The 17,418-nt window shown below is 45.3% G+C and overlaps 1 protein-coding gene and 1 long non-coding RNA gene across 3 annotated transcripts in view; both read left to right on the top strand.

The window, feature by feature from the left end:
• Positions 1-15,942, top strand: part of cdk15 (cyclin-dependent kinase 15) — a 50,637-nt gene extending 34,695 nt beyond the window's left edge. Inside the window, exons 13-15 of one of the 2 annotated variants that reach the window (XM_063050016.1) lie at positions 3,608-3,747; positions 11,354-11,475; positions 15,212-15,942. In XM_063050016.1, the coding sequence (XP_062906086.1) occupies positions 3,608-3,747; positions 11,354-11,454 (241 nt within the window). In that variant the 3' untranslated portion in view covers positions 11,455-11,475; positions 15,212-15,942. The remainder of the gene's footprint in view (positions 1-3,607; positions 3,748-11,353; positions 11,476-15,211) is intronic. The other variant, XM_063050015.1, reaches the window with a different exon arrangement.
• On the top strand, positions 4,427-5,490 carry LOC134347640 (uncharacterized). Its single transcript, XR_010018214.1, has 3 exons — positions 4,427-4,906; positions 5,148-5,338; positions 5,423-5,490. It is a non-coding gene; the product is annotated as an uncharacterized LOC134347640 (long non-coding RNA).
• Positions 15,943-17,418: the final 1,476 nt, after the last annotated feature.

The following is a 17,418-nucleotide window of genomic DNA, read 5'->3' as shown; positions in this document are numbered from 1 at the left end:
GACTGGCTCGGTGGCAGAAAACAAAGGGTGTTGGTTGGTGGTGTTTTTTGTGACTGGAAGGCTGTTACCATTTGGGTTCCAGAGGCCTCCATATTCAATCCCTTCTTTTTGTTATTGGTAATAATGATTTAGACTTGGATCTGGGGATGATTATTGAATGATTCAAGCATTTTAACTCAGGATAGACAGGATATTCAGTTGTTTTCTTTGGAATAGAGGAGAGTGAGGAAGGACAAAGTTAGTATCAGGAATGGACCGTCTGGCCCTTTGAACCCATTCCACCATTTAGCAAGAGCGTTGCTGGTCTTCTGCCCTCACTGTCTGCCATATCCCTGAATTCCCTTAATATACAGAAATCTATCGATCTCTGGTTTCAATAAACTCAATGACCAGAGAATTCCACATATTTACCATCCTCCTGTGTGAAGAAATCACTCCTCACCTCAGTTCTAACTGGCCTAGTCCCTTCTCCTGAGACAGTGTTTTAGACTCTTCACCCAGGGAAACATGTTTCCTGCGTCTACCCTGTGAAACCATGTGAGAATTTGCATTTCATTGAGATCACTTCTCTGCCTTCTGTACCCTGTTGAATGCAGCCCGAACTTCTCGATCTCTATATGTTACCACATTCCAAGCTGACACCATTTTGTGTCATACACTATTACTACACAAACCAAGGAGGAATCATCTACGCCTTCTGGAAAAACAGTTTTCTCCTTACTGTCTCACATGGTAAGCTTACCATCCGAAGCACTAGCAACAGGTTTCTGACATCACTCTCCCCTTCCTCAGGCAATATCACTGATGGAAATTTCTCCTTGACCTTCAACCCCATTTCCAACCCTTTGCAGTCCACTGCAAGTTCTTCCTGAGAACGTAAACAGAATTGCCGCAGTAGCTGCGTCATTTCAGTCGGGGATGAGGTAATTTATAATGAATAGGGAAACAGTAGAGAATTAAATAAACACTGTTTTTTTCTCATAGAAGTAGTCACGAAAAATATGCAAGAAATACCAGAGAACCAGAATCTGGTGAAAATAAGAAATTAGTGTTAATTAAACAAAAGTACAGAAGAAGTTGGTGAAGATGGAAGACAATAAATAGCAAGGATCCAACAATCTACATCAGAATCTGAATCAGGTTTATTATCACCAGCATGTGTCGTGAAATTTGTTAACTTAGCAGCAGCAATACATGATAATATAGAAAGAAAAATAAATAAATTACAGTAAGTGTATATATGTATATGAAATAGTTAGATCAAAAATAGTGCAAAACAGAAATAATAAAAAAAAGTGAGATTGTGTTCATGTGTTCATAGAATTTTGAAAAGAAATTGGTTGCTACGGAATTTCTGAAGGATCATTTTTTGGTTGTCAGCTTCCAATTTTCTAAAGATTCTCTACAGAGTTGCTGTAAATTTGAGGGTAACAAATGCAACTATTTAGCTAAAGTGGGAAAATAATGACTGACTAATACATCAGAATTCTTTTAAGATGTGATTAGTAGAGTAAATAAGGTAAAATCAAGTGGATATGGTATATTTGGATTGTCAGAAGGCTTTTGATAGAAAGAGATTGCTAAAGAAAGTTATAACATGAAATTTTGAATGACATACTGCCATTAATTGGGAATTGGCTTACAGCAATGTTGTGAGCAGTAAGAATGAACAGGTTTTTCTCGGGCTAGTTGTTTATAACTAGTGACCACTCTACAGATAAGTACTTGGTTACCACCGACACATAATCCATACCAACAAATACAATATTTGAAAGTTTGCTGACAATTTTAAAGGAGGTACGATTGTTAGTTAGGGAAAGGGCGTTTTGAGAAGATACAGGCAGGCTAAGTGAGTAGACAACTAAAAGCAAGTTGAAAATATTTGGGAAAAATTCCCTTCAGTGTACGAAATAGAAAACAGAGTATATGTTTTAAATTGTAATAGAATGAAAAATGTTGATATCAAAGAGATTTGGATGTCCTGACATACAAAGCACTGAAAGCTAAAATGCAAATACAGTGAACAATTAGGAAACTGATGGGTTTGAGGCCCCTCTTTACAAGAGGATTTAAGTGCAGGAATAAAGGTGTTTTACTGTAACATGTAGTTCCTGCCTGAAATTGTTCTTGAGGAATTGTATGCAGTTTTAATCTCTGTATTTAAGAAAAGGTGTTCTTGCCAGAGAGGGTGCACAAAGAAAATTCATCAGACTCCTTCCTGTGATGTGTGTTTGTTAGGCAGGAAGGCATTGGGTTCCCCATTCAACAGCAGTGCCACTGTCAATGGGATAAATGGCAATGTAAAGGTTAGACCTAAGGTCACTAATTGTCAAACAGAAGCTTGTGGAATGGTCAGGCAGGATCTGTAGAGAAAGAAACAGAGTTAATGTTTCATGCCAATGACCCTTTATCATTACCCCTAAATCTTGTTCCTAACTCCACAGAAACTGCCTGATCCAGTACTCAACTTTATTTTGGATTTCCAGCATCTGTCATGCTGGATATAAAATTAGATTATGTGGGATTGCTACAGATTCAAAGGAAGGGAGTTCTTTTATTCCCAGGAAAACCTCATAGGAAGAAAGGACAGACTTGAATGGTTAGCTCCATTTGACATCATTTCCAACTCACTCTTCTACCAGGCCTTCACCCAGTTATTTACAAACTGTATTTCTCTTGTTTTGTTTTTTTTTCGCTGTTTGCCCTTTCTCTCAATCCTATTTTGTTCTGCCTCATTTTTTCCCCCTTTCCCTCTTCGCCCTCCTTGATACTAAGTTCCAGAGTTTGTTCTGCCAAGCTGTGTACTTCAGGAAAGTCCTTTAAACTTAACTGCTATGTACAGCTTTTGCTCTCCTGTTTCAATGCCTCTTTCTATGCTTTTGGTTCCTTAAGGTTGTCATAGCTGGAGGATGTAGTGGAGATAAGCTCCCATTAAATATTAACTGCTCTCAAATAGCCTCTGACAACCAAGTTCAGCTCCTGGCCTTCACATGTGGCTTAGCTACTAACCCCAAAGGAACCATTTCTACTGACAGGAGAAGGGGCAAAGGTGGGTTACTGGCACCTTAAGACCAGTCACTTTGGGCCGATGGGTCTTGTCAGCCACGACTGGCAGCTCATCTAGGAGAAGGAAAACTCTGATCTCAAGCCTCCGCTGCCTTGCGGCTCTACCCACTCATGGGGAAGGCTTCAGGAGTAAGCCCTGAGGAAAAATCCGGAGCTGGAGCCCCTGAGGGAGACCTACTCTTGGGTTCAACACTGACTGGCAACTCCTGTGATGCCGCTGGTGCCAAACTGTATCGGTCTCTGCCGTTCTTTTGGATTTATCAGCTCCGTGAAGGAAGAGCCTGACCCGTGGGCAGCAGCTTGCTCTCCACGTCAACCTGCCCTGGCTTGTGTATCATGTCAACAGCTGGGCGCAGCATCTGTGGTCAGCCCCGACACAGGGCCTTATGTACTTTTGATTTGGATATCTCCTGTGAAGTAGCCAGAGAAGACTTGCTGTGTTAAGAGCAATATGTAATGCAGTTGATAATCTAGATGGGTGCTGATCATGTGCCCACTGCGATGCTGGATCCGTCACAGGGCTCTCTGTTCCTTTCTTCAGATTGGGCCTGGTTCCACAAGCGGAGAGTCTGACTTCGCAGCTACTCCAGTGCTATCCACGGAACAGGAGCTCGGCAGAGGATGCCCTCGCACACCAGTACTTCAGCACCCTGCCCCCTGCACTCTTCCAGCTCCCTGACAGTATGTACACATCCATTCCTGTGGTAAACCTCTCGGCTTTGCAGCAGCTGCATGGACTCACTAGACCGTTGAATGGCGAGGAGCAGGAAGGGTGACAGTGAGGATCTGAGCCATGAAAGAAACTGTAACACTGCCATAACCTGTTGTGCAGTCATTTACTTGCTCAAAAAAAGAAACAGCAGGATGTTTATAATAATATTGGGCAATAATCATATAAGTAGTAGTTTAAATATTAGCTTTATTTGTCACATGTACATGGAAACATACAGTGAAATAAGTTGTCTGTGTCAAATCTAAGTCTGCTAAGTTTCCAGTGCCAACACAGCTTGGCCTCAACTCAGTAGCCTGAACTTGCACGGCTTTTGGGAAGTGTGAGGAAACTAGAGCACCCGGAGGAAACCCACGCGGTCACGGGGAGAACGTACAAACTCCTTACAGGTGGCCGCGGGAATTCCTGATCGGTGATTCCCAGCCCTGTAAAGCATTGCACTAACCGCTACACTACTGTACTACTTTGTAACTGTGGGTCACTAACCAAGAACAAGCTGAAGACAGCACTATGCAAGTGACGTGGAGGTAAATGGGGACATTTGGGTCAGTCACGGTGTGATGGAGCATTAGTATGTTACCCAGTGCCATTGTGTGTGTCAGCTTCAGTGCCTTTCCAGGTGTCATTGCAATTCAAGGTGCCCGTACCGGACAGTCTGTATTAACAGTGGCTTCTTTATTACCATGGAAACCTGCTAGGAATGACAGCAGGAGTTGGGGTTATAGTCACTTCAGGATCGTTGGAAACCCATTTGATCTGTCAGTTTCACTGTAGTTTTCTTTCCTGAGTTTTCATCTCTTCCACAGCAGCAGTGGGGTTGAGGGTCCCCTTGATACGATCTCAGCTCCGATACCATTGATTGGTTTGGGGATGGGATCAGGAAGTTGTAGAATGCAAAAGCTGCACCCAGTGTATAGATTCCTTCTCTGGTGTGCTGCCAGCGAGTGAGTGGAGGGATATGCCTTTCCCCACAACAAGAGGACGGAGCTGGGTCAGAAACTCGGAAGCGTGCCTGGACATTGCCACTGAGGCCGGCAGCAGCAGGGGCTTGGTACTCTGCTGCTAGGAGCAGCGCAGGGTGTGGTTCAGCGGCCGTGCCGGTCAGGAAGGGTGAGTGCACATCCATAGTCCCTGCACTCTGCTGTGCTCACCACTGTGTGTCTGTTGCTTCTTCCATCTCGTGTTCCTCAATGCCACTTGTCTTACACCTGCCTTCCTGTATCTACAAAGTTAATCACACCTCCATTTGCCCATCCACTGTTGTCATTTTCATGCTTTGCCCCTATTACAATCCGTTAGAGTTGATTAGCTGATCAGGTACAGCATGTTTCTTGTCTCTTCCCGCGGCTAGAGAACACGTCATGGAGACGCTGTGACCATCCACAGCCTACAAGTGTAGAGGAGAGGATACTGGAGGTCACTGGAGCCTCAGACTGCCCTGTCAGAGGCAGGATGGTGGTGAATCCTGGACAAGATGATACAATTGCTTATCAGCAACACACACGGCAAACAACGTCCAGTCATATTGACTTCATTTCAACAGTGAGTGGAATGTGATCATCTACACAATAGTACAACATATCCTTTCCACTGTGAGGACTAATTCATTTCTTTTCTCTCTTCCAGAGCTTCCAGTTGTGCAGGTGGTGGAAGTTGCTGACAACTCCTCAGGAGTACCGTAGAGGACTCTGCAGACCATGCACCAGCTCAGACCACTCCTGTGTCGTTGGGACCAGAGAGAGGGCTGGCTGAGTCCTCCCCTGGTGACCAATGTTTCACAAGTGAGTGGGAGCAGATGGTGCAGTTGCTGCAAGGGAGAGTCTGCAGTGGAGGAGACAACACTTAGGAGCTCTGCGTATCTGAACGCAGTCGATTGCCCCCATGGACAGCAGCAGAGAATGTGCAGAGCCCCTTGTCTTTCCAGGACACTGATGATGCCTGCAGAGAAATTGGAGGAGTCCATTTCGCGCATGCATTCACCTTGCACAGCTTTGCTGTCATAAATCCTCCTATGGGCGGAAATGCCGGCTCTGTGGAACATTAAACACTTCTCATGGGCACCGATTCACACTTTAGCCATGGTCCAGTGTATGTGCTGCCTTCAACAGAATGACAGCTATCTTTGCTTGGCCTTCAGTCCTCACCTTAAAGCTGTCCTGCAGAGCAATAGCAATGAGGAACAGCAGGACGTAATGGCAGAAGGGTGTACAGAGTTTGGTAAATTGGTTTATTATTGTCACACATACCGAGTTATAGTGGAAAATCCTGTCTTGGCTAGCATGCATACAGATAATGTCATTACACAGTTCATTGAAACAATAACAGAGTGCAGAATAAAGTGTTACTGTTACGGAGAAAGTGCAGTGCAGTGTACAATAAGGTCCAAGGTCATAATGAGCTAAATTGTGAGGATTAAGAGTCCATCTTATTGTACTAGGGAACGGTTCAATACTCTTATAAAGGGTAGAAGCTGTCCTTGAGCCTGGAGGTATGTGCTTTCGCATTTTTGTACCTTCTGCCCAATGGGACGGGGGAGAAGAGAGAAGATCTCGGGTGGGTGAATCTTTAATTATGTTTACTGAGGAGCATAGTCAGAGTCCCTGGTTCCTTAAGGTTGTTAAAGCTGAGGGTGGTAATGGGAATTAGCTTCCATTACCCATTAAATGCTCCGAATGGCGTGCGCCTCAAATAGCCTCTGACAACCACGTCCAGCTCCTGGTCTTCACGTTTGGCTTAGCTACTAAGCCCAGCAGAACCGGTCCTACTGACAGGAGAAGGGGCAAAGGCCGATATTTGGTGCCTTAAATCCAGTCCCTCTGGGGGCAGATGGGCTTGTCAGCTGTGGTTGGCAGCTCATCTGGAAGAAGAAAAACTCTGATCTCAAACCCTCGGCTGCCTTGTGGTTATACCCACTCATAGATCAATAAGTACATTTAATGTCGGAGAAATGTATACAATATGCATCCTGAAATTATTTTCTTTGCAAACATCCACGAAAACAGAGGAGTGAATGAATGACCCTAAGAATGAATGACAGTTAAATGTTAGAACCCCACAGCCCCCCCCAGCTCCCCTTCCCATGGATAAGCAGCAGCAAAGCAATGACGCCCCCCCCAACCAGCAAAAAGCATCGGCGCCCCTCACTGAGCACTCAGACGTGCAACAAAGCATCAGTAAAGACACAGACTTGCAATGCCCCAAAGACTACTGGTTCACCCGGTAATTTGACATACCACAGGTTCTTTCTCTCCCTAATAAGGGAAAGAGAGGTGTCCCCATTTCACAGTGAGAGGGGAGACTTAACCAAACAACTTACTGATTTATGGTATTAAAAGTCCGTTGCATCGCTTTTTCCGAGCTCTGGTTCCCGGGCATATAGCCAGCAGCCAGCTCGCTGCTTTCGATCTTCCGTGTACTTCCATGACACATCAGACAGAAGCACCGGCCTCAAATCCTCCTGCCTCCAGAGCCATGAAAATCCAGCACCCTGAAGGCGCGCTAGTCTTCCAGGTCACGTCCTTGGCATATTGAAAAGCGGCCGATCGTGAGGCCCCAAGAGCAGGTCCCATTGCCACAAAGAGCCGAAGTCAGTGTGTAACTCCAGGTCAGGGTCTACAGAAGAACCTTGAAAGGGAAAAAGAGATATCAAAGATAGAAATAGAGCTGTTTCTGAAGATGCAAGCAAAGGAGTTGCCATTAGGCGCCATCATCCTCCTAAGCTCCGCCCAATTTGGGAAAGGATTCGGGAGTAAACCCAGAGGGAAAATTCTGGAGCTGGAGTCCCGAAGACAGTCCTATGCTGAGTTCAACACCTACCAGCAACTCCTGAGACGCCTCTAGTGCAAAACTGTATTGGTCTCTGCCGTTTCTTGAATTCATCGGGTGCATGGAGAGGGGGAACCTGCTACATGGACAACAGTTTGTTCTCCATATCGTACTGCACTGGCTTGCGTATCACATAGACGACTGGGCGCAACATCCATGGTCAACCCCGACCTCAGTCAGAGGCCATGAGGGGACCAGTTCTCATGATGTGCTAAGCTGTGTCCACAAATCTCTGCAGTTTCTTGTGGTCATGGGGAGCCCAGTTGCCATACTAAGCCATTATGCCTCTGAATAGGATGTTTTCTATGGTGCATTGACAAAAATTGGTGAAGGTCCAAGAGGACATGTCAGTTTAAAAAAAATCCTCTTGAAGTTGTAGAGGCGCTGCTGAGATTTCTTGACCGTGACATCTATGTGGTTTGATGCTCATTCCTCAGTTTGGCTGAGGAGGGTGAGCTTTATACCTCGTTCTTACTTTAAGCCCTTTGCAAGAATTTGGACATTTTCTTTTTGATTAATGCCCTCTCTACCATCCAGCTGAAGATTTCTAAAGAACATGACAGCCCTAGATTACTGTGTCACTTATCCTGACATGTTCAATAAAATCGTCAAAGTCTCGAAAGCAATAGAGGCAAAAGAGCTCACAGATGCGGGAACCTGGAGCAACACACAATCTGCTGGAAGAACTTAGCGGGTCAAATAGTGTCTGTGAGAGGAGAGGAAATGTGAACATCTTGGGTTGAAATGACACATCAGCAAGATGGCCAGCATGAGGAGGAGGAATGGAGTGGTGAAAAAGGTGTGAGGTGATTGGTGAACTGAGAAGGGGTGTAAAATGGTGGGCAGGTTGTGCTGTGTAGGGGATGGGGAGAGGAGTGGAGTTGGGAGATGGACAGGTGCATGATAGGTGGAGACAGGCAAAGAGAGAGCACAGAAAATATAGAGAGAAAGATGGGAGGTGAGTGTGAAGAGGCAAGACAGCTGGTGGAGGAAGATAAGCAAGAACACAAAGTGATAGCAGTGCTGGACTCTGATAAGTAAAGGGGGTGAGAAGGCATCTGGTTGAAGATGTAGAGACAGGTTGCTCAGATCCTTATGTTGGTGGCTAATGCTGTTGGTGGAAGGTCGTGTGAGTTTTGGACTCCACTGTTATACTCTCTACCCTCGATGCTGCCTGGCCTGCTGAGTTCCTCCAGCATTTTGTGTGTGTTGTTTTGATTTCCAGCATCTGCAGATTTTTCTCTTGTTTCGTGTTCTCCCATAGATGGTGAATGGTGATAGGGACAGGAGGCAGCATGTGAGCAATAATCAAGTGAGTGAGGTGAACTCCAAAATCCCTCGTGTCCCTTCTGCACACACTTACTAACAATAATCTAGGGAGCACACTCTTGGAGATCAGCAGGGTTCTGAACAGTCAAGGTTTGGGTACCATGTAACCTAATTAAGATAATGTTCTTAGATCTTGGTGAAAGCCTGAATTCATTGGTTTGTTGCAGAGTTTGAGCCCCAAACTTGGGCAATTTTGTCAAGGCCATCATCAGAAAGGCCTGCAACACTTTGCCACTCATACTTGAGGCCAACAGTCTCTCCTTTGGCAGTAATCACTGATACACTACATGTCCCTTCCTGCTATTCCAGAAGCGTCCGGTCCCTCAGCAATTCCCAGAGGTACAGCATTTGTGCCTGTCTTTGCCCTTTGCTTATTTGTGTCATAAGGGTGACCAGGTTCTAGCACAGCTTTCTTTCAGAAATGACTATCTGCTTGTGAATTGTCTGCATGATTGTGTCCAGAGGGGATGACCTCCTCTGAACAATTGTAATCTGGATCAGCTCCTCTGGCATGCCTGAAGTCATTAGGGAGATCTGATTTGATTTGTTTGGAGATACAGCATGTTGACAGGCCCTTCTGGCCCAACGAGCCACTGCCACCCAATTACACCCAATTCCAAAGACATACAAGTTAATTACCTGGCTAACCTCTATGTCTTTGGAATGTCAGAGGAGACGGAGGAGACCCACGGGGAGAACGTACAGACAGTGGCGGAATTAAACCCGGGTCACTGGTGCTAAAGTAGTGTTAAGCTAACCACTACATTACCATAATGCCTAATTAGGGGTATAAATTAGAATGTTAAAGGTAGGAATAATTATTCTGCACAGGGTAAAATTTCACTTTATGTTCATGAACATGTGATTGCTTTGTGCTCTGTGGCTGCTGATATTTAATACCGTGACCAGGTAGTTGGGATGTACCCATCAGCAATCATGCTGATGGCCATTTCTGCCTCCTCTGCAGCAGAGGGCTTCAAGCTGGGTGGAGGGTTCTACCTGGTCCTCTGCTCCTCCTTTGCTTTCCGTTGGCTCTTCTGAAAGAAGTGAATGGAGAGATATTGATGTAGTGACGGGTGTGTCCAGTGGGTGGTAGCGAGCACTTACTGACAGTGAGGGAATGGGGTGAAAATGTGGCGGTAAAGGTGATGGCGACAGCCATTGGAGACTGGGGAGATGGGAATGTGAAGAAAGGCAAAGGCCAGGTGGGGTGGAGGGAGGTGTGATGTGATTGAGGGGCAGCGTCTGGAGTTCGGAGGTAAACACGCATTGGGATGCAGGTGAATGATCACACCTCACCCCTCATTGAACCACTTTCAGCGTTGAATCCACAACTGTGGCTCCAGTGTCCCCTGCTGACCCTATGGGCAGCCCCCAGCTGTGTTTCCTCACCTCCACCGAAAATGAGTAACAGCAACTCTCGGGTCATTGCAACCACCAGTGTCACGCACAGAAGTGAAGTTGTTATAACAAGGTGCAGCCTTTGAACCTGGGGCTCCACTCAACCAGTCTTTTTTGTTAGGTTTGGGATGTTCATTTAGGATGAGCTAGGAGTGTAATCAATGCACATTGGATCCTCTATACTCACTAGCCAGTCGGGAAACCTGGAGCTGATATGTTGCTGCAGCTGGGTTACAAAACCCACCAATGGTGCTCTGCACTTAATTCCAGGATCTTTGCATGCCACTGGGCCCCTCAACCCCCCTCAACCTGCTCCCAGTGCATTGGAAAATAAAATACAGCTCCTTGTTTCTGCATTTTAGTAAGCTGATTTGGTCTCTTCATTTCCCACTTGACACTTGCCTTACCCTCAGTGGTGATGTTTAAAAAGTTCAGGAAGGTCAATTCAATGTATTTATTATGGTCAAATACACTGAAGTCCAATGAAAACCCTTTCTCTGCATATCATCCCCGAAGACCGTGGCATACCGTAAGTACATCAAGGTAGTTTAAGAAAAGAATACAGTACAAACTTAAGTACAGAGAAAGTGCTCTGCCGGTGAACAAGCAAAATGCGAGGGTTACAGCAAGGGAGATTGCACCTTTAATGCACGAGAGTCTGTTCAAGGATATGGCAACAATGGGATAGAAACTGTCCTTGAGACTGGTGGTATGTGCTTTCAAGCTTTTGCAACTTCTGCCTGATGGGGAGGGGAGAGGAGAGAATGATCAGGGTGGGAGGCATCCTGGATTATGTTGGTCACTTTCCCGAGGCTGCAGGACGTGTAACTGGACTCTGTGTTACTGATTAATGCATGTTGATGGGCAGCCTATCTACGTTTGTATCTTGAGGGGCATAAACGCCATTAAACCCCTATTCAGATCCCTGTGCATGTTCCAATTGGAGAGGAGACTCTTCACCACTGTTCGTTCTGCTGACCAGTGCATTCATTCCTCTTGCAGTGGTTTCCATCTTCAGTGTAGCTGGAGTTCGGCTCGAGCCTGAAGCACGGAATGCTTTCCATCCCTTTCGGAAGGACAAGTGCACATCAATCCTTGCCTGATGTGGAAAATGAAAGGTACAGGTGGGGAACCATGTATTCACTCCAAGTTACACCATGTACACCAGAAATGTGGCTCACCAGTACGTTCCTTCCGTGGCTCACCGGGTAGACACCCTATATTAACCACCCTCTACTGACTCTCTTATTCAATATATTCCCTCCATGTTCCACACCGTATAATCCCTCTATCTCACACTCTGTATAGTCCTATGCCGCTTTGCCTTTCTTCATCACAACTTGTTCCCATTCCGACATGTTGGTCCATGCATGGCCTTCTCTGCTGCCACAATGAGGTTGAGGGAGCATCACCTTGTATTCCGTCTGGGAAGCCTCAAACCTGATGGCATGAATATTGATTTCTTGAACTTCCAGGAATTTCTCCCCCCTCCCATTTCAATCATTTTCCATTTCCCCATTCTGGTTTTCCTCTTCCCTCTTCTCCTCCTCACCTGCCCATCACCTCCCTCTGGAGCCCCTCCTCCTTCTGTTTTTCCCATGGTCCAGTCAAAGTTCAAAGTACATTTATTAAAATGTATACATCCATGAAATTCATCTTCCCCACAGGCGATCCTGAAACAGAGAACCATGGAACCAACCTGCCCAAAGAAAAACATTAAATACCAACCCCACCCTCCCCTGTGCAAAACAAAATTGCGCATACGGCAACATCTGGTTTAAGATGGTGGTACTGAAGATGAGCAACAGCTTAATGCTCGTTCGTAAAGCAAGAAATAGAACTAAATACTTTATTAGTAACACTTTTTTCTGTGGAAAATTGTGGTAAACAATCACAAACATTGAAGAGGCGAGAGAAGGCGAGGCTGACTCAAGGTTTGAAGTGTGCAGGTGTGATTCAAAGTGGAGTGAGGTTGAGACAAGGTCGAGGAGAAATGGGTGGAGTGAGGTGAGACATGGTCAAGGAGAGGTGGGTGGAGTGAGGTCGAGATATGGTCAAGGAGAAATGGGTGGAGTGAGGTTGAGACATGAAGGAAGGGGAGGTGGGGTGGCGTTGCTGGTTAAAGAAGAGATTAACACAATAGAAAGGAAGGCCATAAGCCGGGAAGATGTGGAATCGATATGGGTAGAGCTGCGTAACACTAAGGGGCAGAAGACGCTGGTGGGAGTTGTGTACAGGCCACCTAACAGTAGTAGTGAGGTCGGAGATGGTATTAAACAGGAAATTAGAAATGTGTGCAATAAAGGAACAGCAGTTATAATGGGTGACTTCAATCTACATGTAGACTGGGTGAACCAAATTGGTAAAGGTGCTGAGGAAGAGGATTTCTTGGAATGTATGCGGGATGGTTTTTTGAACCAACATGTCGAGGAACCAACTAGAGAGCAGGCTATTCTGGACTGGGTTTTGAGCAATGAGGAAGGGTTAATTAGCGATCTTGTCGTGAGAGGCCCCTTGGGTAAGAGTGACCATAATATGGTGGAAATCTTCATTAATATGGAGAGTAACATAGTTAATTCAGAAACAAAGGTTCTGAACTTAAAGAGGGGTAACTTTGAAGGTATGAGACGTGAATTAGCTAAGATAGACTGGCAAATGACACTTAAAGTCATTATACACCAGTCATTGAAAGTGGGCATGCAGGTACAGCAGGCGGTGAAAAAGGCGAATGGTATGCTGACATTTATAGCGAGAGGATTCGAGTACAGGAGCAGGGAGGTACTACTGCAGTTGTACAAGGTCTTGGTGAGACCACACCTGGAGTATTGTGTGCAGTTTTGGTCCCCTAATCTGAGGAAAGACATCTTTGCCATAGAGGGAGTACAAAGAAGGTTCACCAGATTGATTCCTGGGATGGCAGGACTTTCATATGAAGAAAGACTGGATGAACTGGGCTTGTACTCGTTGGAATTTAGAAGATTGAGGGGGGATCTGATTGAAACGTATAAGATCCTAAAAGGATTGGACAGGCTAGATGCAGGAAGATTGTTCCCGATGTTGGGGAAGATCAGAACGAGGGGTCACAGTTTGAGGATAGAGGGGAAGCCTTTTAGGACTGAGATTAGGAAAAACTTCTTCACACAGAGAGTGGTGAATCTGTGGAATTCTCTGCCACAGGAAACTGTTGAGGCCAGTTCATTGGCTATATTTAAGAGGGAGTTAGATATGGCCCTTGTGGCTACAGGGGTCAGGGGGTATGGAGGGAAGGCTGGGTTCTGAGTTGGATGATCAGCCATGATCATAATAAATGGCGGTGCAGGCTCGAAGGGCCGAATGGCCTACTCCTGCACCTATTTTCTATGTTTCTATGAGACAAGGTCGAGGAGAAATGGGTGCAGTGAGGTGAGACATGGTCAAGGAGAAATGGGTGCAGTGAGGTGAGACATGGTTGAGGAGAAGTGAGTGGTGAGACGTCAAGGAGAAATGGGTGGTGTGAGATTGAGAGGTGGGTGGACTGAGGTAAGACATGGTCGAGAAGAAATGCATGTTTTGTTAGTCTTTATAATGGGTTCCTTTGGATTCCTTGTTTTGTGGCTGCCTGTAAGGAGACGAATCTCCAGGTTGTATAATGTATAAACACTTTGTAATAAATGTACTTTGACTTTGAACTTTGAAAAAACTGAGCGAAAACACAGAGTATTAAAAACACAAAATCTAAAGGAATATTTCAGTATAGTTCATCTCAGTGTTCATTATCTGCAGGCTATCCTACTTCAAAAATTGCCCAAAAGTAGTAACAAAAAAGAAAGACCAGAACTAGAAGATCTCATAAACCTGAGAGTACAAATGCACAATCTGCGTTGATTAAACCTCTCCTCTCAGATTCCTTGTTCTTCAGCCCTTTACCATTTCCACCTAACACCTCCCAGCTTCTCACTTTATCCATCCTCCCCCACCCATCCACCAACTCCTTCACCTGGCTTCAGCTATCACCTGACAATTTGTACTCCTTCCCCTTCGCCCACCTTATTCCAGCTCCATTCCCCTTCCTTTCCAGTCCTGATAAAGAGTCTTGGCCGGAAATATCAACTGCTCATTCTCCTCCATAGAGGCAGCCTGACCTATGGAGTTCCTCCAGCATTTTTGTGTGTGTTGCATCTTGTGTTTGGCCTACATCCCATTGTTTTTCTGATTTTGTATCCTAGCCTATACTGCCTATTCTATATCCTCTCGTCCATTGCTCCTCTACATGGGTTGTACAACTTGCAGTATACCCCATCCAAATCCATTTACCCTACCTCATCTGCCTACTTCCACCTGGGTCCCCTCCTCCTTCCCTTTCTCCTATGGTCCACTCTCCTCTCCTATCAGATTCTTTCTTCTCCAGCCCTTGACCTTTCCCAACCACCTGGTTTCACCAATCACCTTCCAGCTAGCCTCCTTTCCCCTTCCCCTCCCCCCACCTTTGTATTCTGGCATCCTCCCCCTTCCTTCTCAGTCCCGATGAAGGGTCTTGGCCCGAAATGTCGACTGTTTGTTCATTTCCAGAGACACTGTCTGGCCTGCTGAGTTCCTCCAGCATTTTTTGAATGTTGCTTTGGATTTCCAGCATCTGCAGAGTTTTTTGTGTTTATGTTTTCCTATCACTCAGTATGTTCTTTCCTCCCTCTATGCCAGCTTTCACAGCAGATTCTGAATTCTAACATGTCCTCTATCTCACCGTGTACACCCTGCTGGTACAACTGAAGACCACCTGTGATTGCCCAGCAAGGGCTGCTGATCTGTTCATGTTGGTGTTGATCCACTGAGGCTGAACCAGCCTTAGTTTCACTCTGTAATCCTCAGATCTTTACTTTGCAGGTTGTTTCTATTTGTGTGAGATATCCATGCAGACCATCAAGAGACTGAAGATCCCCCGTGTCCTGGCCTCATCCTCCTTAGCTCATAGTGGACTGACTTATACGCTGCTTTGCCAGGGAGTATTTGATGGGACAGTTTAGAGAGAACTTTACTCTGGATCAAACTTGTGCTATATTTGCACTGAGTGTTTACTGGGACAGTGTAAGCAGGAGGGAGGGATAAGATTTGGACTCTATATTTAACCTTTGCTGTACCTGCCCTGGGCGTGGTTGATGGGATGCTATAAAGGATCGTCACTACGTATCGAATGTAGGTCAACCCACCCTGGAACTGCTCGAAGGGACAATGCAAAGGGTGGTTCGCTCTGTATCTTACTCTTGTGCCTGTCCTGTGAATGTTTGATGGGACTGTGTAAAGGCAAGTAAAAGTCTGTACCTGACTCATCCTGTGCCGACCCTGGGAGTGCTCGATATAACAATGTTTTATACTCTGTACCTAACTTGTGCACTATTATCCTGAATTTAATAGGACAGAGTAAAAGGGTATTGGCTCTGTACATAATGTATGCTGTACCCTGCACTAAGAATGTTGGATTGAACAATGCAGACACTGTGTCAATTCCATGCTGTACCTGTTCTATTGGTGTGCTGTTGATTGGCAGAAATTCAGATGGTTTTCATTTTTCACTTGGATGAACTGTTCCCACTGAGGAGCTTGTTGCATAAATATCATTAAAAAACATAATGTATTAGTTTAATGGCTCAGAGTACATATCATTGTGCTTTGTTAGGAGAGGTGGGTCCAGTCTGTGGAGATTAATTTTGGATTATAATTCCACATGTTAGCTGGCCTGTGGTGTAGTGGCATCAACACTGGACTACAAGACGAATGGTCCCAAGTTGGAATCCAGCCGGCTTCTTGCATGTTTTCCATCTGGGTTGAGCCTCATAAAACAAAAACTGTCAAATGCTATGGAAGCGGCAAAACAATACCTCCTAATGCACCACAACAACAATAGTTCCACAGGTACATGTACTTCTGGTGACTTGAGCTACTTTTGTGGACAAGAAATGAGAATGATGTCCATCATGGTACATGTGATGACATCCATCGGCAGTCTACGTCTCTGCCCCATGCTGGAAGGCCAGTGACAGCTATTGATGGTGAAGGACATCACAGACTCGGTGTTTGCTCTGCGCTCGAAGGCCAGTAGCATCATGGATATCGAGCTATCTCAGGTTGGTGGGTACTGGGATTGGAACAAGGAGGTACAAGGGACAGTCAGTTGGCATGCATAGAATTCGAAGTCCTATTGTTGGCTAACCTGGAGGTCTCAATACCCAAAGGAGGAAGATGGAGGCCCAAAATAGAAGTCTGGAAGTCAAAGCCGGATAACTGGAGACTGGAGAGCCGATTTCTGTTTGTTTCGTTCTGTGTTGTCTGCCAGGCCTTCTGTGCACACGCTATGTTGGCGCTGGAATGTGCGGTAACACTTGCGGGCTGCCCCCAGCATGCCTCTAGATGTGTCGGTTGTTAACACACACAATACTTTTCACTGTATGTTTCAAAGTACTCGTGACAAATGAATCTAACAAATATGACAAATAAGGTGAGGTTGGCTGTCATCCTTGGTTCTCGTATCCAGCTGAGGTATCCATGGGAGATGAAACAGAACAAGAAACTGTCACAGGATTCAAGTTGAGTTATTTGAGTTGCGTTGTGTGGTGAGTGTTACCCACAGTGGAAGAGCTTGGATTTGGCTTGTATCCCAAGAGAATAGTAGTCATGGGAACTTGTGGTAAGACTGCATGCAGAGTACTACAAAGACTTCCAGAACCACATCTCGGAATGAATATATCAGACAAGGGGGGTGCAGCATGGATTTAGACTCCAAAGGTTAAATTTTGAGGAGAATTACACAAACTGGGCATGGATTCCCTGGAATTTATAATGCTAAATGGTGACTTGATTACTGTTTCCTTGGTGAGGTCAGGATTTTGATTCACAGGTAGAAATATTTTCTATTTGTTGGGAATTCAGGAACAAGGGTACGGCATGAATACTGACTCTTTACCATAAAATTAGGAAACACCTCTGCACAGTGAGGGTGGTAGAAACAAGGAATTTCCTTGCACGGACAGGAATAATGGTCAGTCATCTGTTAAATTTAAATCTGGTTGGTAAATTTATATTGGGATATGGAGACA

The sequence above is a fragment of the Mobula hypostoma genome, chromosome 6 (assembly GCF_963921235.1).
Source record: "Mobula hypostoma chromosome 6, sMobHyp1.1, whole genome shotgun sequence".
Taxonomy (NCBI): Eukaryota; Metazoa; Chordata; class Chondrichthyes; order Myliobatiformes; family Myliobatidae; genus Mobula; species Mobula hypostoma.
This window is presented reverse-complemented; position numbering and strand designations above follow the sequence as displayed.